This window comes from Enoplosus armatus, chromosome 7 (genome assembly GCF_043641665.1).
Source record: "Enoplosus armatus isolate fEnoArm2 chromosome 7, fEnoArm2.hap1, whole genome shotgun sequence".
Lineage (NCBI taxonomy): Eukaryota > Metazoa > Chordata > Actinopteri > Centrarchiformes > Enoplosidae > Enoplosus > Enoplosus armatus.
The window spans coordinates 2,874,703-2,898,563 of NC_092186.1; the positions used below are offsets into that span (position 1 = coordinate 2,874,703).

General features: G+C 45.7%; 3 protein-coding genes across 4 annotated transcripts; all 3 read left to right on the forward strand.

The window, feature by feature from the left end:
- Window positions 1–1,090: 1,090 nt before the first annotated feature.
- Window positions 1,091–2,716, forward strand: foxq1b (forkhead box Q1b). The gene has a single exon (XM_070909431.1). The coding sequence runs from the start codon at window positions 1,251–1,253 to the stop codon at window positions 2,130–2,132; it is 882 nt and encodes a 293-aa protein (XP_070765532.1). The 5' UTR covers window positions 1,091–1,250; the 3' UTR covers window positions 2,133–2,716.
- A 3,873-nt stretch (window positions 2,717–6,589) lies between these two features.
- Window positions 6,590–10,682, forward strand: LOC139287717 (forkhead box protein F2-like). 2 transcript variants are annotated; one of them, XM_070908882.1, is made up of 3 exons: window positions 6,590–6,608; window positions 7,230–8,222; window positions 9,973–10,682. In XM_070908882.1, the coding sequence occupies exons 2-3, from the start codon at window positions 7,247–7,249 to the stop codon at window positions 10,143–10,145; spliced, it is 1,149 nt and encodes a 382-aa protein (XP_070764983.1). In that variant the 5' UTR covers window positions 6,590–6,608; window positions 7,230–7,246; the 3' UTR covers window positions 10,146–10,682. The 2 variants fall into 2 exon arrangements, with proteins under 2 accessions (XP_070764983.1, XP_070764982.1); XM_070908881.1 differs by lacking the exon at window positions 6,590–6,608 and having other exon boundaries at window positions 7,185–8,222.
- An 8,952-nt stretch (window positions 10,683–19,634) lies between these two features.
- LOC139287643 (forkhead box C1-A-like) lies at window positions 19,635–21,474 on the forward strand. Its single transcript, XM_070908787.1, has one exon. It carries the CDS (start codon window positions 19,864–19,866, stop codon window positions 21,274–21,276), a length of 1,413 nt encoding a protein of 470 aa, XP_070764888.1. The 5' UTR covers window positions 19,635–19,863; the 3' UTR covers window positions 21,277–21,474.
- The last annotated feature ends 2,387 nt before the right edge of the window (window positions 21,475–23,861 follow it).

Consider the following 23,861-nt stretch of genomic DNA (forward strand, 5'->3'; position numbering starts at 1 on the left):
AGCAGCTAAGGTATGACCCTTGAGCACTTATTTCACTGTTTCCTCACTAACAGTCTGGACTATGAGGATTATGAGGACTCATCCAAGGCGTTTTTTAAACAATAAAGTCACTGAAAAAACAAAAAAAAACTAAATCTATACAGAAACTGAAACAATACAGTTCGTGTAAAGAGACGCTGTTGCTGCGTTCAACAGAGAGACATTCACATGTGTTTTGACAGACTGTCTCCCTCCCGCTGCTTATTTGCATCACCGGTTCAGAGTTTTCCACCGTCTGTCTCCGGTGTTTCTTTGCATGCAGGTGCAATGGTCCTCTGCACTTTACGCGACCTCTCAGGAAGTCTTTCTTTTCTTCTCTCAAACATCTTGCTTTACCTGAGAGCTTACATATCATTCATCGCGCGTTACGTATCCAAACGCATCTCCTTTAATTCAGTTCTGCGTTACTTCCCCGTTCCACCGGAGCGCCGGCGGAGGAACAGGTTGAAGAGCGCAGTAACAGCGTTGTCTGTTTATCCATTTATTCAGTCGTCTTATCTCTCTATCAACCCAGCGTTCTTTGTGATTAGTTCACCCCCAGCACTGACCTGCTCAGCCCTCCCCGGAGGCTTTGCTGTCTGTTTCCCTGCGCAGCAACTTAAAAACGAATCGGCTCAGATTTAAAATAAAATGAATCTGAACTTTAATTTTCATATTTTAATGAACTTTAATGACTGAACCTGGAATCCAGACAGAAAAAACGGAAGTAATCCAAGTATTTTAGTGGTTTATTAGGTTGATTTAATGCACCGTTGATGCTGCTGCGTCTCTCATCATCTGTGTGATAAACGACCTGTAAAGGTTTGGTGCAGGTTTTGGTAACTTTTAGACTTATTATTTGTTATACCTGCCCTCTCCTGCCTCCCTCCCTCGCTGGGGTTTTTTTCTCTCCCCTGGCGTGGCACGGTAGCGTCCAATTGTAAACATACATATATGATATCACTCAATCGCTTCAATGAATTCGGGCTGGAAACCCCGCCTGTGGGCCGTCCCTTGTCGAGGCATTATATTATAGCAAGACAAGCGTGTCTCCGGAGACAGATCTGTGTTCTGCTGCTCTAGACTGAGGCTCAGGGTGCCTCCAGCGCTTCAGACGAGCACTTACAACACAAACACACACAGAGACATCTGTGCTGTCGGGACTGGTACACCTGCTCCGCTGAGACCAGACTGTAACACCTGAGGGAGAAGCTCTTTCCTCTTGCAGAACAATGAAACTTGAAGTTTTCTCTGCGCACCACTTCGCGCAGAAGCCGCTGGAGTTGTGCATAGACGCAGAGGGGGGAGTCCCGTCTCCTCTGTCCGGGGACGAGCTGGGGTCGGACGGGGACTGTGTGGCCAACAGCCCGGCACCTGTCACCCAGATCAGCGACGCCAGCAAGGGGAAGCCCTATACCCGCAGACCCAAACCCCCTTACTCCTACATCGCCCTCATCGCCATGGCCATCCGGGAGTCCAGCAGCGGCCGCCTCACTCTGGCAGAGATCAACGACTACCTGATGAAGAAGTTCCCGTTTTTCCGCGGCAGCTACACCGGCTGGAGGAACTCGGTGCGCCACAACCTGTCACTCAACGACTGCTTCCTCAAAGTGCTGCGGGACCCGTCCAGGCCCTGGGGCAAGGACAACTACTGGATGCTCAACCCGCAGAGCGAGTACACCTTCGCTGACGGGGTGTTCCGCCGCAGGAGGAAGCGCATCGCCAAGAGGTCCTCCACGGAGCAGGAGAGCCCGGACATCCACAGCGAGGACACCCGCCTCCCCGCCCCGGAGGAGAGGGTGGGGGCCAAGTTCTCCAGCTCCTTCGCCATCGACAGCATCCTCAGCACGCCCTTCAAACGGAGGGAGGACTGCCACGTTGATGCAGAGACCCACGCCCCCCGGCTCTACTGGTCCCCAGGGGCCCACGTACTGCCGTATGCTCTGAGCTATCCGGCACAGCACACGTACCTGTCAGAGGGGGCGTACAGCAGCACAGAGCCCAGCAGGGACGCACTCACATACCTCCAGCAGACAGCACCGGAGGCCGCCCTCCACGCGCTCAAGATGCCCAACAAGGCGCGAGGTTTCCATATAGACTCTTTGCTCTCATAAAAGCACCCGGACTGCTGTCAGACCCGGACTGCTGTCAGACCCGGACGCTCTGACCCATGATGTGCACTTTCGTGGGCGCTCTTAGCTTTCAGTGCTTTAGCGGTTTAACTGTTCGGGACTCTGTCTCATCCTGACTGCTGCGGGTCATTCTGCAGCGGGGGAGAAAACAAACATGGCGTGTTGTCAATATAGATCTAACTGTGTGTTGACTCAGCAAATAGTTGCTGTCATCGCAGGACATTCCACTGTGTGTGTGTGTGTGTGTGTGTGTGTGTGTGTGTGTGTGTGTTAGAGATGTCTAGAGAGAGTGTTTGTGTTCACATATGGTTCATTGGTCATTTCTACGGTGTGACGGCAAACAAGTGCCAGGTTGAAACATAAAACTATTCATCTATTTATATTTCCATGTTTTGTATGACCTGCTGTATAAAATATTGTTGTACATATAAAAATATTGACTGAGCTGCGAAGAGAAATCACGTGGCTGCACTAGAAACGCATGGAAACGCCCCGATGTTTTCCTAAGATTGATTCATGCATGTCTGGTATTTTTATGAATAAAAAAAAAACGTGAAACAATGGGACCCTGATGTTCAATGAGTTATTCATCACAGACGTGAAAGGGTGTGTGTGAGATCAGCAGCAGGTGTGCAGATCAGTGGGGGCGGGGGGGGGGGGGGGGGGTGAATGGGCCTTACACCTGTTCAACAGGAGAGATGTTGTCTCATAATCTGTTTTTTAAATGAACTCCTAAATCATCATCAAAGTCAAAGTAATAGAGTTCAACTTCAAGTCCAGCCTCCTGCCTCAGGCTCCTCTGACACTGATGTTTGTTGGTCAGAAGCTGCGAAAAGAAAGTCCGTCTACTGATATACAACAATAACAATAACGGCAAACTATTCAAATAACAGATCAAATAATAAAGATTTAACATAAAAAAACACTATTTTTATACCTATCATGTATGTGTGGACTCATAAGACACTGTGGTGAAACATTTGTCAGACAAGAACAGAACTTCTCACATATGATATTATTAATTATTATTAACCAAGAACTTTGTTTCAGGATCTACAAATAAAATCTGCCACATAACATAATTATTTATCCAGAAGAACTCAACAGAAATAAAGGACATTTTACTAAAAATATTATTATTGTTGTTGTCGTTATATTTTGATATGAACAGCATGTATGTTAATACTTTCACTGTTTTTATCAAAATAACAATAAAGAATATGACACAATGTTTACTAAAAAATATTGACATGATTTGGTGCCTGCAGCCGGTTTTACGTTTATAATAAATGCTAATAATAACAACAACAACAATAACAATAATAATAATAATAATAATAAACGACATAAAAACAGGGATGAAGATGCGGTGTGAAATGAGTCCGCACGGCTCTCATCATATGTAAAAGAAAGTCCATTTGTTGCGTAATGAAAACACAACTATAAGCTTTGATTATTTATGTCGGCCAGATGTTCACATTTACATGCACACACAATATCATCTCCAACCACGTGCACACACACACTGCTGCAGGCTGCGCGTGTCCGGGGGAGGCTGCAGTTGCTCTCCGCGGTCCTGAAACGGACCCCAGACACGTTGTTCACGTGTTCCAACACAGTCGGGCTGAAGGTAAAATGGTATTCCTCTTATTTTCTTAATGATCTCTGGAGTCAAACGGACTCGGCTCCGAGCCTCTGCTGAGCTCCTTTTTACCAAGACAAGAAGAGCAATGCAGCAAAACTGAGATGTCATTTTCAGACCTGTAACGTGCTCTAAAACACACAAGAGAGCTTTTAGTAATTTAATGGAAAGGATGTGTAATAGAAAACAGCAGATCCTCCGCACGTAATGACAAAGTCCAAGCAAGCGTGTTGAACCTGGAGCTGGAGTTCTGGACATGAACCCTTCTGGTGCACATCTCATATTTGTGTCACTGTCATGTTGTGATAGCAACCTGTACAATGGCTGCACACTGACTAGGCCTGTATTCCACATCTCATACGCCCCTGCGGATCGTTATGCACATGCATGTGGCTTTAACCCAGACGCAGGCGGGACTGAGGTCTGTTCTCAGAGCGCACGGAGCAGTCTGACAGGTGACAGGTGAGATTCGTTCCTGTTTTCAGGGACAATGCTGCAACCTGCAGGTGAAACGCCGGAACAGCATACCTGTGTGCGGGGCTGTCACGTGGCTCAAGTGCTCTCAGTATCCCTGCTTTGTTACATCCTTGCTGTCATGACGCGCATCCTTCATATTTGTAAACAGCCTTTCTCCGCATTTACATTTCAACCGGTGTCTGTTTGGACCCGGTCCGCGTCAGGCTGCCTGAGGAGGGCCTCTTCCAGGGCTGCCTGCCTACGAATAAGGCCCACAGTGTTATGAAACCAAACTTTACGGCAGGCACAATGTTAGGAAGTCCAAACAGTCTGTCACTCCGGCAAACTGAACCGCGCCTGACCTCCCAGAGTCCCGGAGAAGCAGCTCCAAAGCTCCCGGCCCCGCCACAGGAAACACAGGCGGAGCAGCAGAAAGAATATTAGATTACCGTTAACGGAGCCTGAACCTGGTGTTTGTTATTGTTTTACTTCATGACTGTTGTTTATTGCAGGCCTATATAATATATAAGCACAGTAAAAACACGAACTATTATTATGTAGAAACAATGTGTTCAGATATTATTTGGAAAGAAACGTGTTCTTAAATATTTGTTGATGAGAAATATAGGATTTTCTTTAAATACAGTATAATTGCAGACCGTGGCCATTTTATTTTTTTAATGACCTGGAGGTTACCTGAGGTCAGGCAGCCCGACAAACATTCCCTCAAAATCTCATCTTTTATGGAGGATAAACAAAATATTTTAGCCTAAACACGAAAACAAACAGAAGGCCTTATTATGGCGGCAACAGGCTCATGTGGGCCTCCAGCCGTGACTGTCCTCCAAAGACAAACTCTTCTATCAAAAACACCTCTGAATAGCTTTCGTGGAGGCCGCTGACCACTCGATATTTCCAAAAGAGCTAAATTGGGAGCTCATATAATCTCGGTGCGTAAAAGCAGCCGGAGCGCCGTCTTCAAAGCGCTCCCAGAACAAAGATTCCCCCTGCAAGCCAAAGCATCCTGATCTCGGCGGGGGTCATAAGTTTTGATGTCGCAGGAAATTTCTGGGGCCGTTAAGATCCTCCGAACTGCTCTGTGTGTCATGGTGGAAAATGATTTTATCCGCACATCCTTTGTTGTGCAAAGTGCAAAGGTTATTGTTGCTGGTTATTGTTTGGAAAGTCCTCCAGGCTGTATCTAAACTCACAAAACGGTTGTGTCGGCAAACACGTGCACAGACACAGACGTGAGTGTGTGAAATAAAATGTGAAAATATTGAAGTTTTTTTTTTTTCCCTGCAAAGTTCCCGCCGTTGGTGATGTCGTTTGCTGGATCTCCTGCAGCCCGCGTCATGGGCCTGTGGAGAAGAAAGGACACAATGAAATGCACCTAAATTACGCTGAAATATTACATAATAGATTAGAAATGAATTAACACAATAAAAGGAAATCGTGACAAACAGGAACATCACAATCAGAAAGCTCTCGGTTTAGCGACAACCTCAAAACTTGATGCTTCTTTTGCTTCAAAGCGCAACGATCTCCGCTCCGTCGCAGCGTGGATGTTGATATTACCTTTATGGGATATATAACTCCATCATGTTGGACAAATCTGTGTGTGATGTCTCCACAGAGGAGGAAACTGTCGACGCCCGCTCGCCTAATTTCGCTTTTCTCTCTCTAATGAACGTGGGGCCCATGGGACCGGCTCTGGCCCGGGGCGGTAAGCTGACACTGGCGCGCTGTGTGTGGTATCCAGGGCCGGGCTTGATGGAAAAAGCCTGCTTCCACTCATGTCAAAGTCATTTACTCAGAGCAACCCCCCGCTTCCACACGCACGGTAAAGACCACCACCTCTCCATCTCTCACACTCCTCGCCCCAGCCCGGCACCGCGACAGTTTGTTTTTGTTAACCTCTCGACCAGTTTGGGAGGAAATTATGAGCAAAATAATAGGAATAATACAAGATGGTGGGTTTTTTTTTTGTATTCCTCCACAGCGACGCGTTTGGGTGTTATCCGCAGCAGATATCATGTAGGCCCAAGTGAATGTTTTGGGCTTCAGTTGTAAGCCAGACCCCCTTTTCACATATTGTGGTGTTTATTCGTGTCGGGACAATGTTTGATCTGCGGCACATCGGGCTGAAATCACAACTTCATACGTGCAGGACCGGAGGGGGGGAAAAGCTCGTTTTTTAACTTGTCTGGCGTGTGGCGCTGTTGATTGGGATGTCTGGGGGAGGTTTGATAGATGGCTTAATTGCGTGTAGTCCGAACTTGGAGAGAGGGGGTGGGAGGGGAAGAAAGAGGACGAGGAGAGGAGAGAATGAGTGGCTTTAACGCTGCTGAGAACGGTAAGTGGACTTGGGCCAGATTTGGCAAGAGAGTGGAGGGGGGGGGTGGCTCTATTCGTCACTGATTTCAGGGAGATTTGCAGGCGCAGAGTGCGGATGAGGAGAGGAGGTGGGGGGGATCTTGCAGAGGGAAGAAAGATTTATGAAATGATAGGTGGTCGAGCTTTGTTTGGCTGGACTGTTGCGCGCAATAAGTCGAGGGGTTTTCGTGTTTCCTCCACTTGAGGGATTATTAAGGCGGTCGATGGCCACCCGGCGCGCCACACAGCACCACTTAGCGCCGCTGTGACACCCAGTGGAGCCTCTGTGTCGAGCTAAAGCCCCTGGACACTCCGTCTCCAGTGGATAACCCGCTCCCCCCCCCCACTCCCTTCCTCTTCCTCTCTGTCAGTGCGTACCCGCCGTGCGTTCTGCATGCGTCAAGGGAGCACCGTGCGTAACGGGAGAGTCGTGCGTAACTGGAGACAGATTTCACTCCATTTTGCGCTGCGATTCTGAGGACCACTGGCGGTGTAACGCTCACTTTGCAAGGACGCTGACCCCTGGATCCCGATATATTCCACCTCTGAAACATCTCACGGCTCGTCTTTTCTCCCTCCCTCTCTTCACTCCACGCCAGTCGTAGGCTACGTCAGAGCTGACATGACGACCGAGACCCCTCAGCAGCAGCTGGACCCTCCGCCTCCTCTAAGATCCAGCCCGGCGTCCGGCGTCCTGCACCCCGCCATGCTGAGCCCACAAGCCGCCACAGAAAGTTCATCCACCGCCATTAAAGGAAAGAAGACGAGCTCCGGTTTACGGCGACCGGAAAAGCCGCCTTACTCCTACATCGCTCTCATCGTTATGGCAATACAGAGCTCCCCCACCAAACGACTGACACTCAGTGAGATCTACCAGTTCCTCCAGGCTCGCTTCCCATTCTTCAGAGGCTCATATCAGGGCTGGAAGAACTCGGTCCGGCATAATCTGTCGCTGAATGAATGCTTCATCAAGCTGCCCAAAGGGCTGGGCCGGCCGGGGAAAGGCCACTACTGGACCATCGACCCGGGCAGTGAGTTCATGTTCGAGGAAGGCTCGTTTCGTCGCAGACCCAGAGGCTTCAGAAGAAAATGTCAAGCTCTGAAGCCCATGTATCGGATGATGAACGGCATAGGCTTCGGCACCTCCATTCTCCCGCAGAGTTTTGACTTTCAAGCTCCATCCGCCACTCTCGCCTGTCACAGCAACAGCTACAACTTGGACATGATGAGCAATTCAATGGCCGGGGGGTACGACGGGCTGAGCGGCGGCCACCACGTACCCCACATGTCCCCGAGCCCCGGCTCCACATACATGGCGAGCTGCCCTGTGCCGCCTAACGGGGAGTACGGACCGGACAGCAGCAGCAGCCCCGTACCGTCCTCTCCGGCCATGGCCAGCGCGCTGGACGGCCACTCCCCGTACGCCAGTACATCCGCACACTGGGCGTCCTCCGGCGGGCCCCCCTACATCAAACAGCAGCCTCTAGCCTCCAGCAGTCCCGCATCCTCTGGTTTACACTCCGGCATGTCGCCTTACTCCCTGGAGCAGAGCTATCTTCACCAGAACAGCAGGGACAGCCACACCAGCGACATATCAGGTACCACAAACTCACCTCTGATGAGCCCCGTCTAATAATCTTTAAAGACTAATAATAAGACCTGATAATAATCCACCTCATCTGCAACATTCAGTCTGTGCCTGCAGAGGCCTGAGGCCACTTCAAACTGTTTCTAAAGAGTACAAATTCATTTCTACAGCGATATATTTCATGAATATAACTAATATCTAAAGTCAGGATAGTCGTGCATAGAAGAAATAATAACAATAATACCAAAGGGGAGTTTACATATTCGTACAAGGCGAGTAATAAAATATATTTATAATTTACAGTACTTTTAATTTCAAATAGATAGTTGGGTTTCAGTATTTAAGCTCATCAGTGTTGGGTGGCAAAATAATTGAACAATTGTTTAACCAATTTTATTGAGTAACACATTTGCGTTGGATGTGTATTGAATAATAAAACCCACCACGAACATCCACTGGCTTAGACTTGGCCCAATAAAATTAACGTTGGTTTTCGAAATGATTTTCATGCCAATATATAAATAAAATTCTAATTCTAAGAGCTGCTAATGTGGAATATTTGTCTCGTTATTAATCCACATCTGTAGGAGCACATCTGTACAAATCTTCACGGGCTATTCGGCCTAATAAACAGATTAAGAAAAACAGCTATTTTGTGATCGCGTTGTTAATCCACCCCCCCCCCAGTTCACGCTCATTTACTTTAACATAACACACTGAGGCTTTGCTGAAGTCTGGGGATTTCACCGAGGCGAGTAACCCATGCTGGAGCCCGAAAGGGTCCCAGAGGTTAACTAAACAAAGACTGCGCAGGTCGGACCACACCGGCGGAGGATTTCAACCGCCGCCTGCCCACCAGAGACGGAAGGCCTTGTTAAACTTTACGCAGCGTCTTAATTGAGGCTGCGCGGAGGATAAATGCGCTGGACTGCACAGAACAGGGTCGCTGACTGTACCGTCAGTCAGGGAGGCTCGTGTGTTGTCTGCGAGCTGTGGCCCGGAGGATAAAGCCTGCTGTCTCCCCCTGAAAACACAGTCACATCTGGAGTCCTTATGACCTTGACGGAGCCACAGCCTCCCCATTTATTTTTCTGTTTCTGGAAATACAGGCTCAGAATGACGGTTACTGAGTCTGAGTTAAATATCCTTGCAGGTTTGGGGGGGGGGGGGGAAGACTCATGTAGATTCATCTTATTGGTTATAAATCACAAGAAAATCATTAAAAAAATAGAACCTTTTAAAATCCAGATTAACGGGGACATTAATGCGCTGTCAGCTGATGTGGAAGGTCAGAAGGACAAAGATTATTTTATTGTTTATTAAAAAAAGAAGTTATTTCTATTTATATAAAGAAATAACATTTCTGTGACTGTAAAATGAATCTGTTGGGATGAGAGACAGTTAGGGGGAGCGTTATATTTGTCTTATAAATAATAATAATTCCAGTAAAGAAAAATAAAGGCCTTATCCGTCCTCAGCAGCCACTTTTATTCGTTTTAAAGCCATAAGACAGGACCAGGGCGACTGCTGTTGCAGTTTTAAAAAGAAGCGAATGCCAATTTTGCGGTTTGTGGAACATCTTATGCTCTTTTATATTTTAGGTTGAAGATATTTGAGATGTAAAACATTCCTTTCTGGTCGCAACACACATTATATTCGCCTCCACACACAGGTTTCATAGAAGAGCATTCTGTTGATAAAGCATGATGAATGTTCGTGTCTTCACCTCCGTGAGACTTGTCCTCTTGTCTCCTCCGCAGTGGGGATTCCACGCTATCAGAGCCATTCCTCGGTGTGCGACAGGAAAGATTTCGTGTTAAACTTTAACGGCATCTCCTCGTTCCACCCCTCGGCCGGCGGATCCTACTACCACCACCACCACCACCACCACCCCCAGAGCGTCTGTCAGGACATCAAGCCCTGCGTGATGTGAGCTCACCTGTGGACTTCAGACAAGAGAGGCGACGACGGCCACAGTCAAACTGCAGGTCCGTCGCGCGAGAACAGGCAGGCGGAACATTTGATTTTTTTTTACATTTTTCTTCTTTTTGAATTTTTGGAGGATTCACACCAGGATGTATCCGCTCTCACGTGTTTGCCTCCTACATGCAGCCAAAGAAGCGCTTTTGGTTGGACTTAAAGAAAACTATGCATTGAAGGAAATGAATGAAGAAACCCCAGAGGCCTTTCAAAGAAACCACTTCGCCTATATGAACCCTGACAAGCGTTTTCTTCTTCAAAAGAAGTTTCAGAAACACGACTTTTAATGTGTTTGCTCTTGTAACACGTGCAAACGAATTATATTCTATGTAACTATGTTCTATCCTATTAGAGTAACTACACACATGACGCTTTAGGCTAACATGAACTGCAACAAACCTCGCACTTATTGTATAACCCTTTGCCAACTTTTTGTCCTGTAAAAGGTTTCAATAAAGCTGATCTATATTTTAGGCTACATCCCTAAAGACTTCTGTCTGTCCGTGTGCACTCATGTAGAGGAGTTATTCAGTTTGCATGTAGCAGAAACACATAACTACATGTTGAATATTGCTTTCTGGCTGTTTCCAGTTTGAGCAGCAGTGGTGGAAAGTAACTAAGCACATTCACTCAATTTGAGTATTTCCATTTTCTGCTACTTTATTTTTACATGTACTCATTTATTTGTCAATTTGCAGCAATAAGATATAAAACCTATGATCAGTTAATAATATTTATTATATATTAAGCTACTCAATAGCATAGTAGTTCAGCTTATCTCCCTTGCAAACAGCTATAATCCTCTTAACACATCAGTAATTATAATAAAATATTATAATAGAAAAGGGCCATCCTGCTGCATAATGAGTACTTCTACTTTTCAATACTTTGGGTATGTTTTTCTGTTAATACTTCTGTACTTAAGTAAGGGAGCATTTGTATGTTGTGGTACAGCTACTTTTACTGAAGTAAAGGATCTGATTATTTATCCAGGTTCTGAATTATCATTATTATTATTATTATTTGAAATTAATGACATTCAATAACAAAGGTGCGTTTACACTGTGACAACATAATGTGCAACATAAAGCCACGTAGAAAATGGTCGCTTTGAATCTTATTTTTCAGTTAAAGAAACCATTTGTCATTTAATAATTTTCATTGAGTGATTGAAATGTGAAATTTATGTTGTTTCACTCGATTCTGTTTTGGTGTGCAGTTGTAATCATAACGGGGGTGTTGCAGTGGTGGAAGAAGTACTCAGATCCTTTGCTTAAATAAATGTAGCAATGCCACTACATAAAAATATTTCCATTTCTCTGTACTGCAGCTTTACTACCAGTAAAAGTCCCACATCTTAAATCTTTCTTTAGTAAAAGTACTAAAAAGTAAAAAGTGCTCATTATACAGCAGAATGGCCCCTGTGATTATACATTTTATATTATTGGATTATCATTACTGATTTATTAACATGAAAATAGTATTCTAATGTTGTATAAGGTGAAAGTGGAGTTGATGTGTATCCTGTTGGGTAGTTTAATGGAAAACAAGAAATCAGCATTTCCTTTGAAAGTAAAATGAGAATCTCCAAACAGTAAATGTAGTAAAACGTTCAATATTTCCCTCTGAAAGGTTGTGGGCTTGAATTCAAAGGAGCATGAAACAGAAATATTCAAGTAAAGTTCATGTAGTTGACAGGATTAAGAAACAGGGACAAGGAATAAGCACACAGGCTGATCGTCAAAGCAGACTGGTGATGATGATGATGATGATGATGAGGTGTGAGGATGAAACGACAAGCGAACTTAGAAGGATTTTGTAATGAAGAGGTCAAATCTGATTGTTCTTAGTTTGAATATTTCCACATTTTGCATGTTTTGCAGCCACCTCCAGCCTGTGCACCGCAGCTGAAAGTCTTCAGCACCCCGAGGCTGCTCCGCTCCATGTGGACATCCAGGGCTGCCAACATCTGAAGACGCCATATAAACAAATGAAACGACAGGGCCCGCGTCTATGGAAAGGCAACAAAGTGGTATTTTTAGAGTGCGGTAAACAGCTCGGACTCGAGAAGAGCTGCCTCGTCACACAAACAGAAAGCAGACAGTTTTTTTTTGTCTACATGACTTTCGGTCATGAATCAAATGCAGCATCCCTCATGACGACGTGCAGATATCCTCACTGGGTCGTATCATAATCACAGTTTCTTTAAATGCTCTGTGGAGTTACTATTTGTGTCTTAAACGCAACGTCTGAGAAAATGTTTTTGCGCTGGGACGTTTAATATTTGTTACCTCGGAGTTCGTTTGTAGCGTTAGAGAGCACGACAGCTTTTTCTCTGGGACTCTTTTCAAAACATCTCGGAGAGTAAAAGTAATGGTGTGAGAAGAACACATTTTAAAAATGAAGGTTGAGGTATTACAAATGAAAACCACATTATTTTTCACATGTGAACTGGTGTTTCACACTTTGGGGTGCGACGAACGTCATGAGGGATTGGTAATGGAGAGAGGAAAGAACAGCATCAGCGGTCACATGTCAAAAACAAAACACATCTTTGACTGGACAACAAAGTCCTTTCCAATTTCCTGAATGCAACGCTGCGTGATGAGAAGTCACACTAAGTGGCCCTGCAGCTGCTGGATTTTCCATGACAAGATTTCTGAGGAGCGCTGAACTTTCAATATGTTGGAGTGCAGCGCCATCTAGTGGCTGAGACCTGCAGTACGACGATTTTAGGAGGAATTCACAAAGCAGAGACTCTTTTGGGAAAGCAAAAATAAATGACTAAAATCAAGTCTCTTACAGTAACGACAAGAAGTGACCTCTGTCTCAACCAATGACGGACTTCACCTGTGACGTCATACTCAATCAAATACACACCGCGTATGTGTGTACAGTACAGTACTAATTCATGTGTGTGTATGATGAGTACTTCAGCAGTGTTTCAGTAGTCTTTCAGGTGATTTATGAACACATTATTTAGAGCCACGTGTGCAAGAGTTACCGGTGGGCCCCCTCCCCCCCGTATTGTGGTCTTCAGGCGTTTATCATTTGAGTGGTGTATATTCCCAAACAATCAAGTTTGCAGAAAACTGACAGACTTTTAATATATGAATTATATGGGGCGTTCTGGTCCCTGAGGATCTCAGGTTTATAAATACTGGAATTACCATTTAACATGAACAATACATTTTGACTTTGTTTTATGTACAAATGGAAAGTTTGGCCTGACAAAGAAGCAAGAGGGAAGGTCAGAAGATCCTAAAGCATTCTGAGTCTAGTGACCACGAACAGGCAATCTCATGGAAATCCAGATATTCTAAGATACATGGGCCAATGTGTTGGATGGAGCAGACGAACCGACCGACTAACATTATCTTCCTTGAAAAGAAAATTCTGACATTTTATGACTCTGATGAGGCTAACTGCTGCCCTGACGTCCAGTCTTTTAACTGAACTAGCTTAAACAGGTCCCACACCTCCCTCTGTAGCCTACTGGACACACAGATGAAAGTGATGTCAATGGAGGGCCAACCGGGAAGTTAGCATCGCCCTGGTTCCCTCGACAAAAAGCCAATGGGATTCTTCCGGAAGTGTAAAAATGATAACTCATTTCGGGGGTTTTAGGACTCATTCTTGCAGCACTCTATATTCTCATTAAGAATAAGAATAAACGGAACCGATTCTGTCACCTGGTTGCTCCTTAAGCAACAAGAATAATGGTTTAAAGTCATGCTAGTAGCCCCGAGAGGCTGCAGTGCTCATTACACATGAACAATTAATGAAAAGGCAACTAAGTGCTTTGAGCTGAATACTGACGTCAGAATGCTAATGTTACGGCTAGCATGTTAACATGACATTTAGCGTATAAGATTTAGCATGTTAGCATGCTAAAGTTGGCATGTTAACACGGAGGGACCATGAATGTCTGGATTATTACCTGGCACTCCCTCCTCAGAGCGCCCTGCGAGAAACAGGCCAAACACATGAAACTGGAGCGTGGCTGTGGTTCAGAGGTAGACCAGTCAACATTAGTCCGGTGTAACCTGACCGCTGCAGCATTTATCAGAAAATGGCTGAGTTGATGGGCTGAAAACTGTTCTTTAGGTGAGGTGTGTGTGTGTGTGTGTGCTTACAGAATTGATGAAGCTATCCGCTTTCCTCATCCTCCATCAGGGGCACAGCCAGCGGTTTTAAAGACTCTTTCCGTGCTGGATGTGAGGCGGTCCTTGTTGTAGGTTCGAGTTTGCTTCCTGACTCTCGGACGTCCGAGTGCTCAGAGCTGTTTTGGAGTTTGGATCTCAGACTGAAGCATCTCCTTTTCCAGCTCGCCGACATTCGACCACACTGCAGCTGTGGCTTTTTCCAAGAAGCGGGTTTATGGAGTTATCTGGATAATATGCTCAGTAAAACCCAGAAGCCTCTGCAGATCTGGAACCTGGGGCTGGTGTAAAAAAGAAAAAGACCTTTCCAGGTTTTAATCTTTCCAAAGCTGGAAACCCTCTGGCACTCTGGAGCTACACGTCTGAAAGTGTCTTAGCAGATCGGGTCAAACGAAGTCCAGATGAAGTGGGCAGTGAGACTGATAGTCTGCTGCAGCTGCATCAGGAGGGGATGGTTGCACTTGAGTTTATTAGTGAAAGCTCGCCTAAGATGCCTTTAAGCAACGGGTATAATGAAACCAAGGAGCACCCAGGTGTTATTGTCATAGTGAGAGCGTAAACGTTCGATGAAGACAGGTCAAAAAGAAGCTGCCAGCAGGGCAACCAGGGCCTCTTTCTGTAGAAGAGGAAAGAAAAAAAGGGAAAGGCAAAGTGAGCCCACCCTGAAGAGGAGGGTGTTGGAGGTCGCAGGTGATCCACTAGGGGGCAGAATTCAGCAGCAAAGTTTTGGACATCCGCTTAGTTTTAGTAGCTTGTACTAAATGTATGAATAAATACATATGCGTTTAGCTCGTTGTTGACTAATAAAGTACATTTCTGTTCAAACTCCGATACTCATCACACAAGAGCTGTTTCTGTAGATGTTTCTTCATGTGAAAAACAGCAACACGAATAAAGCCACAGACAAAGCAAAGCGATATCAGGGAAATTCACTTTGTGCTTCCTCAAAACAAGGAGCCATTTTCATGAACTGAGGCTGACAGATCTAAATATTTCTTATGCTCAGTTTCTCTGCTAATCTTGACTTCATTTGAAATGCAGTGAAAATAAAGATGGATGAGATCGTTCGTGCCACAAATATGTCATTCATCAGGGCAACTAAATCAGAACCAGCTCGATCTGAAGGAGAAGTTTTCCTCAGTCGTCTCCCATGCCCTTATTGGGATTTTCAGAGAAGTTCTGCTCGTTCTTCTGTCTGGTCTGAAATGTCGAGTTTTGGGGTTAAAAAAAAAAAGGGAAAAACCGCCAAACTGTGAGGCGCTTTGTGACCTTGAGAACAGCTTTACCCTCTTCAAACCAGTCACAGCCGGAGCACCAAACAGAAGATTAATGTTTTGCACATGGATGATTGGCAGCTATTTATTTGAAAACCAATTCCAATGTGCTCTTTGGGTGCATGGCTTTGAGGTCCTGGGATATTTTGGAAATCTGTCTGTGTTTAATTAGGCACTTAATATAAACACTGTCGATGACACATTGAAGTGCCTGCGAAAAACAAAAAAAATCATTCTCAATCCCTCAAGAGTCAAACTTCATAAAAAAAAAAAAAAAGACCACAAACTGATGAAGGTCATCTGTAAAAACACAGAATTAGAATACGTTTTTTTTTTTTATTACATTGGACATTAGCTATAGAATTGTGGAGCTTAATGAACGAAGATGTGCTCATAAAAATCAAGATTTCCTTCTTTTACTTCCCTGTTGGTGCTGATGATGGTGCATGTGCATCAATGTGGCAGCAGGGGGCGCTAAGTTCCTACTTAATGCCAGTTTGTGTGTGATGATAATGACTTCCAAGCTTGTGAGACTGGTGGCAACACAGGCATTCAGTGATGATGATGAAGATGATGATGCTGACAGAAATAAAGCCATGTTCCATTGCTTACCTACAATGACTGTTCATTTATTTAGTCATATACTTATATTTAGTTTGACTGCGGGGACGGCTGCATTTCATGTCCGAAATAAAATTCAACATTTAGCTTTTGTTCCAAACAAACAATAAATGTATATTTATTTATTTATTGTGGACTGTTAATAGTTTGAGCTTCAGCGTCTGAGCTATAAAATATAACCAACAGTTCCTGGATGGGAGCAGAAAGTACAAAATAGACTTAATTTATATACAAAAGTCTACAAATCCATTTAAACAGACAACAATAAATGCATCAAAATAAAAGTATCAGTCTTCAGGTGATGGGACTCCCAAAAGACCTCTATATGAAACTTTAAAATGCTCTGTCACATCATCACTTTCACTCACAAAGTGAGGACAGTGTCACCGTGGAGATAAATGACTTCTGATGACGTAGAGAAACAGCAGGGAGTCCATGACTGTAGCAGAAAGTTTCTTAAAGCTCAGACTACTTAGTGATTAAAACTAAGTGCATTTATTCAACAACTGTACTTAATTGTAATTGTGAGGTATACTCTGCTATTACATACTTACATACTTTCATAGACAAATATTGTACTTTTTACTTCACAGTTACTTTGGAGATTTAGATTAATGCATGAATGAATGAAACTATATTCAGCAAATTAATTATGATTAGATAAAATATAATCCAATACTACAAATCTGAAATGGGCCATTCCGCACGAGTATACTTTTACTTTAAGTATATTTTGATACTTTTTTACTTGTTTACTCTTAAGTAAAGTTTTGACACCAGGACTTTTACTTGTAACAGAGTATTTCTACACGGTGGTATTGCTATTTTTACTTCAGTAAAAGTTTCCATTACTGGTAAAAACTCCCAGGCTACTGACGTCAACGTGCATCCATCGTGCACTTTTACCTACTGACCACTGGGGGGCAGGCGCGTGTCGTACATCAAGAGGAGAGCATGCAGGAGCCTTCATCATCTTCCTCAGCAGGAATTCCTGTTTAAACCGTTGTAATTAAACTCTCTTTAACCATTAATATATAGCAAACAAACATCTCAGTCTAACAGTCTTGTAATATTCACACATAAGGACGTTTCGCTTCGCTTTTTGTTTGAGATCCTAAATGTTCTCTCAGGATGTGGCCTGTATGTGTGCTGCAGATGTGAGCGGGTTTAGTCTGTTAATAACACGTCTCACAGCTCCTGGAACTCGTGACTGATTAAGAGAATAAAGACAGTTTAACGTTGCAGATATTTGCATCAACCAGCTGTTCAGTCTCGTGCGTCCACCTGCGGGTCGCTGGTTCAGTTCCAGACCAGGTTTCCCACCACAGTGTTGTCGGCAGGGGTCACTGGTCAGTCACGGCCGCTGCAGAGGACTCACAGGCTGGACCTCACAGGTGACATCAGTCCGCTCTGCATGCGCTTCCTCGTGAGAGAACACATGCAAATCACAGAACAAAGAGCCGCAGAGAGGATGATGATGATGATGATGATCACCGGGTCATCAGGGCTTCATACTGTTTCTCTCCTCTGCTGTGAAGGGAAATAATTCTGCAAGAGCTGAAAACACGTCAAACAACCACTTCAATTAATATAAATTATATTATTATTATTATTATTATTATTCTTCATTAGGACTGTGATATTTGTATGAACTGACTCTCAGATGCAGCTGAACGCCGATGAACTGCATGTTTTTTGTTTTTCTCAAATAGGATGTTGAGTTAAAGCTCCATGTTGACTTCCGCTCTGTCAATAAAGACATTTAGGACATTTTTTCGTTTTGGATGTATTTAAGGACTTGAAGGAATATTCAGGTGAATTTGTTAAACGTGTAAACATTTTGTTGAATCCACAAACTTCAATGAGAGATGGAACTATTTTATAAAGCCTATAAATAAAATAAATATCGTGTTAAATGTTGGGACATTATTTATGCGACCCTTTAATAAACTCTGTGTCCTCGCTGATCAACGAGCCCACAGCTCTGTTAACTTTGGTTCCCTGAACGCCTCAAATGAAACGACTTGACTCGGCCTGCGCGGCTGCCTCGTGCCACTGAGCACACGAGCCATTATAAAAACACATATTATTAAACACAACAATCATAATGTAAAACAAATGACTGGGTTACTAAAACATGTGTAGAAATATTTGTATCTTAAAACACAGAGCTGCGAGCGGTGCAGCGCGAGGGACAGCAAACCAACAATAAATGGACAAAAAAGAAAAAGATTTCTGGGACAAACATTAAATAGTGGTTGTTATTTTTTTAGTTACCAGTTTTAAACTGGTAACAGACTTCGAACAGATGAGAGAATATTAATATTCAGCGGGTTGATACAGTCTTCTCTTCACCGTCTCCATCTTTGTCATGTTTTAAATGATTATTTCTAACACACTGATGTTGTTTTTAGGATTTGCAATCAACACAACGAAGCATAACTTTCTTAGTGTGTGTGTGTGTGTGTGTGTGTGTGGGGGGGGGGTGATGGCTCTGTTAACACCCGTTCAGTGTGAATGACATTTGGAGGTCTTCATCTTTAAGATCACCACCTCAGTCTCAGCAGCCGCTCGCACCCGGGGGACCTTTTCTCACCCATCAAGACCAAATGATCTTCATTTAACCTTTGATTAGTTTCCACACACCGCCCCCCGGCGCTGTCGGGGAGCGGGAGGGACGCGTCCACACTCTTTCATGTCCGTCTGTTTATTCAGAGGCTCAGCCGCAGCTGATGAGCGTTTCTCACAGACTGCAGCCTGATGAGTATTTGCTCATTTTGCATTCCTAATCGGTAACACGTTTGGTCTAATTGGGGGGGGGGTTAAGCATCCAAAATATTTTAATAACATAAATGTGAAGTGTTCGTTTTGGAGAAGGCCTACAGATACAAGTGATAAACTTGGGGAAGGACTCTTTGGATCATTTCTACTTTCACGAGTTCAGATATTTCGGAGATGAAGAGGAGGCTGCGACAATTTGGTCAGAAGCTTTAAGGCTCGTAACGTCACAATAACCTCCGTCTCTCGTCGTCACAATAGACCAATAATACGTTAATTCATGGCTCGCAATATGACAAATTAATGCAAAATAATAAATGCCTCGCAATTTGTAGTAATTAAGCACATTTTTCAGTATTTTGGGCACACCCTTAACAGCATTTTAATAAGCTCATGTCTGAACTGAGGAGAGAGGGACTGAGAGAGGAGGAGGAGGAGGAGGAGGAGGAGGAGGGGGGGGTGTAGTAACTTTTGTCGCCATGCAGCTTTTCCACAGGTTCATTTCGTCCTCCAATTGGATGATGAAGCACACATTGGGGGAGGAGCAGCCCGAGCAGCCAAAAGGCAGGAAAAAATGTGAAGGGTAAAAAAAAAAGTTCTCCTTGCTGCGTCGACTGCTGCTCCTCCAGCTTCACGTTCAGCCTCCTCAGTCTCCCAAATGTCCTCTGCAGCAGTGTGCGCTCTCTCCGGTTCACCGTGGCGAGCTGTGGCGTGAGAGAAGACTTCCAGACGGTACAGAGAGAAGAGAGAACTGCCACAGAATCGGAGCACACGTCGAAGTTGTGAAAGTTTCTTGGGGGGAAGAAGTTTGGGGAGGTTTTACGCATTGCGCAGGATGCAGGCGCGCTACTCCGTCTCCAGCCCCAACTCTTTGGGAGTTGTACCGTACATCAGCAGCGACCAAAGCTACTACCGGGCCGGCGGTGGATACACCGGGATGCCTGCGCCCATGAGCATGTACTCCCATGCGGCCCACGACCAGTACCCGGCCAGCATGGCCCGGGCGTACGGACCGTACACCCCCCAGCACCAGCCGAAGGACATGGTCAAACCCCCCTACAGCTACATCGCTCTCATCACCATGGCCATCCAGAACTCACCGGAGAAAAAGATCACCCTGAACGGGATTTATCAGTTTATCATGGAGAGGTTCCCCTTCTACCGGGACAACAAGCAGGGCTGGCAGAACAGCATACGGCACAATCTGTCTCTCAACGAGTGCTTTGTGAAAGTGCCCCGGGACGATAAGAAGCCCGGTAAGGGCAGCTACTGGACCCTGGACCCGGACTCCTACAACATGTTTGAGAACGGCAGCTTCTTACGGCGCCGGAGGAGGTTCAAAAAGAAGGACGTGCAGAAGGACAAGGATGAACGGGACAGGGGCAAGGACCCCTCTGCCGGCACCCCGGGCAGGGCGCAGGACCCGCCGGTGCATGGCTCTCAGCCGGTGCGGATCCAGGATATAAAGACGGAGAACGGGACCTCAACGCCGCCGCAGGCCGAGTCCCCGACCCTGAGCACCGTACCCAAGATCGAGAGCCCCGACAGCAGCAGCAGCATGTCAACAGGCAGCCCGCAAAGCGTGCCCTCCACCCGGTCACTCAGCATGGATGGACCCGAGCACCACCACCACGGCCAGGCCCCGGCGCAGGGCTTCAGCGTGGATAACATCATGACCACCCTGCGGGGGTCTCCGCAGGCCGAGCTGTCCCCGCCACTCATCGCCTCCTCTCGGACAGGTATCACCCCTTCACTGTCGCTCAACTACTCCCCCAACCAGACCCCCGCTTACAACTCAACGACCTGCAACCAGAACGTCATCTCCACGAACTCCAACGCGACCTATCACTGCAACATGCAAGCCATGAGCCTGTACGCAGGGGACAGATCGTCCGGCGGCCACCTGGCGCCGTCCACCACGGTGGAGGAGGCTCTGCCCGACTATTGCATCACCACGACCACCGCGTCCCCGCTCGGACACAGCAACCTGAGCCAGGCGGGCCAGGACGGCCACCACGCGCACCAGGGACGGCTGGCGTCCTGGTACGGGGACCTGAGCCACTTGAGCCCGGGTTACCCGGCGCAGCAGCAGAACTTCCACTCTGTGCGGGAGATGTTCGAGTCCCAGCGGATCGGGCTGAACGGCTCCCCGGTCAACGGGAATAATAGCTGTCAGATGGCTTTCCCGTCCGGCCAGTCCCTGTACCGCACCTCAGGAGCGTTTGTTTATGACTGCAGCAAGTTCTGAGAGCCACAGTGTGTCTTTTAAATTAATAACTCTAATATATGTTTTCTATATTTTTTGTACTTTTGGTCTTTTATTCACACTCCGAATGGACATAAGAGATTGAGAGACTTTCTTTGTCGAGGCGTGTGTAACACCAGAAACACGTAAGTTTTCTTCCCTCTCACTTTGAGAATTGTTTATAAAGAAACTCAAACACCAGCGTTTATGACTATAGACTGTAAATTATAGCCTAATATAGTAATTTATTTTTTAGGAAAAGGGAGTGGATGGATTATTGAGGACCAAACACTTAAAAGTTTTTCCAGTTTTCTTATTGCTGCCTTTATTTGTCCCAGTTCTTGTATAGAAATAGAGGGGGGGAGGGGGGGGGGGGGGCTTTGTAGTCTATACTGACTTATTTTATTCATTTTGTCTTATTTGTTAAAATCTATTTTGAAGGCATTACATCTTGTTTGTTTAATAAAGTGCCGTCTATTTGATTTTAAATTGAGTGATTTATTAGCAGTGGTAATGCTAAAGGAGGACAGGGGGTGGGAAGGTGGGGGGTGGGGGGGCGGTTAATGAAGAGGTGGTTTGGGGTGCAGAATATTTTACATAATTGTTTAACTTGCTAGATGGTGTAAAATGGTGGCCTCCGGCAGGAGACGTGCAGAGTGTGCGCAGTTTCAGCGGCGTGTGTTCGACACAATCTGGGTTTTCTTTCTCCTGAAAGATGACAGTAAAGAAAGAGGGACGCAGCTTCTCAGGACCTGTTCGCTTCCAGGAGCGTTCCGTTGGGTCGGCTGCGTGTTTTCAGGCGGTAAATAAAAACACGTGCGGCAGCAGCTCAGCCGCGCTCTCTGAACCCACTGAAGGCCTCCGGTCTCGGAGTGAACCGGCTTCCGTCCGACTGCCGGTCGACGAGGTCTGGATGCAAAAGGGGAAAAAAAAGCTGCAGCTGCATTTATTTTGGAAGTCTTCAGAGAACATTTAGCTGCACGAGCAGACCCTAAAGTTGATGTGACGTGAGCTGCGGCGGCGGGGGGGTGGGGGGGGGCTCACTGCGGCCTGCTTTGCACTGTGTGTCCTGCGGGTTCAGGACTTCCAGCAGCAGCTGATTCTGACCTGTTTGGACCGATTGAAATATTGCTGCTGTCAGATGTTTATTTATTTCAGTACTCCCTCGATGATGACTTGCCCCCCCCCCCCCCCTCCAAAAAGACCCAGACTCTTACGAAGACCAAAACTTTTCTTTAGGCTATTTCTTCATTGTTTGTGTGTGCAGGCAGGTCCACGCGGCGCATTTCTCCACTTATCATTATCATCATTAAGACTGTCGGTCAATAACATTCAATATTTTATAATATTTCAGATAATAAATAAACAGAAAAAGTTGTCATCAAAAAAGGAATCATTAAAAAGCCTGAACTTCTCAGTGGTTTGACCCCCGCAGTAATATAAGTAATATATAACGTAAAATGTTTATTAAAATTATAATTAAAAGTAATCTGACAACAATAATAATAATAATGATAATAATAATAATAATGTGTGTTAACTAAGAATAACCTGATGTTTTGTTTGTGTGTTTGAGCTTCAGCCCTCTAACCTGCAGCGAACTCATCAGCCATTTTCACTGTGTGTGTGTGTGTGTGTGTGTGTGTCTGTGTGTGTGTGTCTGTGTGTGTGTGTGTGTGTGTGTGTGTGTGTTCTCGCAGGGCCGAGCAGGCAGTGAAATCTTAAACGTGACTGTCAGTTTTGAGGCCTGTGTGGATGAGATTTTAATGAGTCAGTGAAACGCTCCCCAGGGCCACCGGCCGGTGAGTCAGGCCCATGAAGCTGACGTAAACAATGCGCCGCACCTTCCGCGGGGGGGTTAATGGAAGCTTTTACGGCTAAATGACATTTAAAACGCGCCGAATCACAACCTCTTCCGCGCAGAAAGCTGCCTCATAATAATAAAAAAGTAGATCATCGCCTGTAAACAAACGTCAGTGTGATTGATGCGACACTCGAGGGTCAGGACGGAAAAGCCCGCACATCACCACGCGAGAGGGACAAGACAGGAGGAGGTGACGAGGTCAGGGAGGGGGGAGGGGGGGTGTCAACAACGCACTTCAGGAAAGGGCTGCGAGGAGCCTGCAGCAGAGCGCGCGCTGCCTTATCGAAGCCACCTTCACGGGGCCGGCGGCCTCGTGCGTTGCTGTGGCGGTTTATAGGCCCGCCGCGTGGAAAGGGGGGGGGGGGGGGGGGACCGGAAGCGCTGCCAATACTCGTAACAAGCGCAATCAAAGGGCCCAATGTATGAAGTAATTATTAGGTTGCTGTGCCGCGTCGTGTCTGAAGTATTTTAATGATCAGCTCAGTTTTAATCAACAAAAGTGTAAAATACACGTCCCCTCGAGGGATCACAGGTGTATGTGTGTGTGTGTGTGTGTGTGTGTGTGTGTGTGTGTGTGTGTGTGTGTGTGTGTTACGGATCCAGGTGTTCACAGCAGCGTTCACAGAGACGATCAGTGTCACACAGGGGCCATCTTTTACAGTGAGGAGGAACTATTTTCTTGCACAGACACTAAATTGGATTTTAAAGACGCTTCATTTTTTAA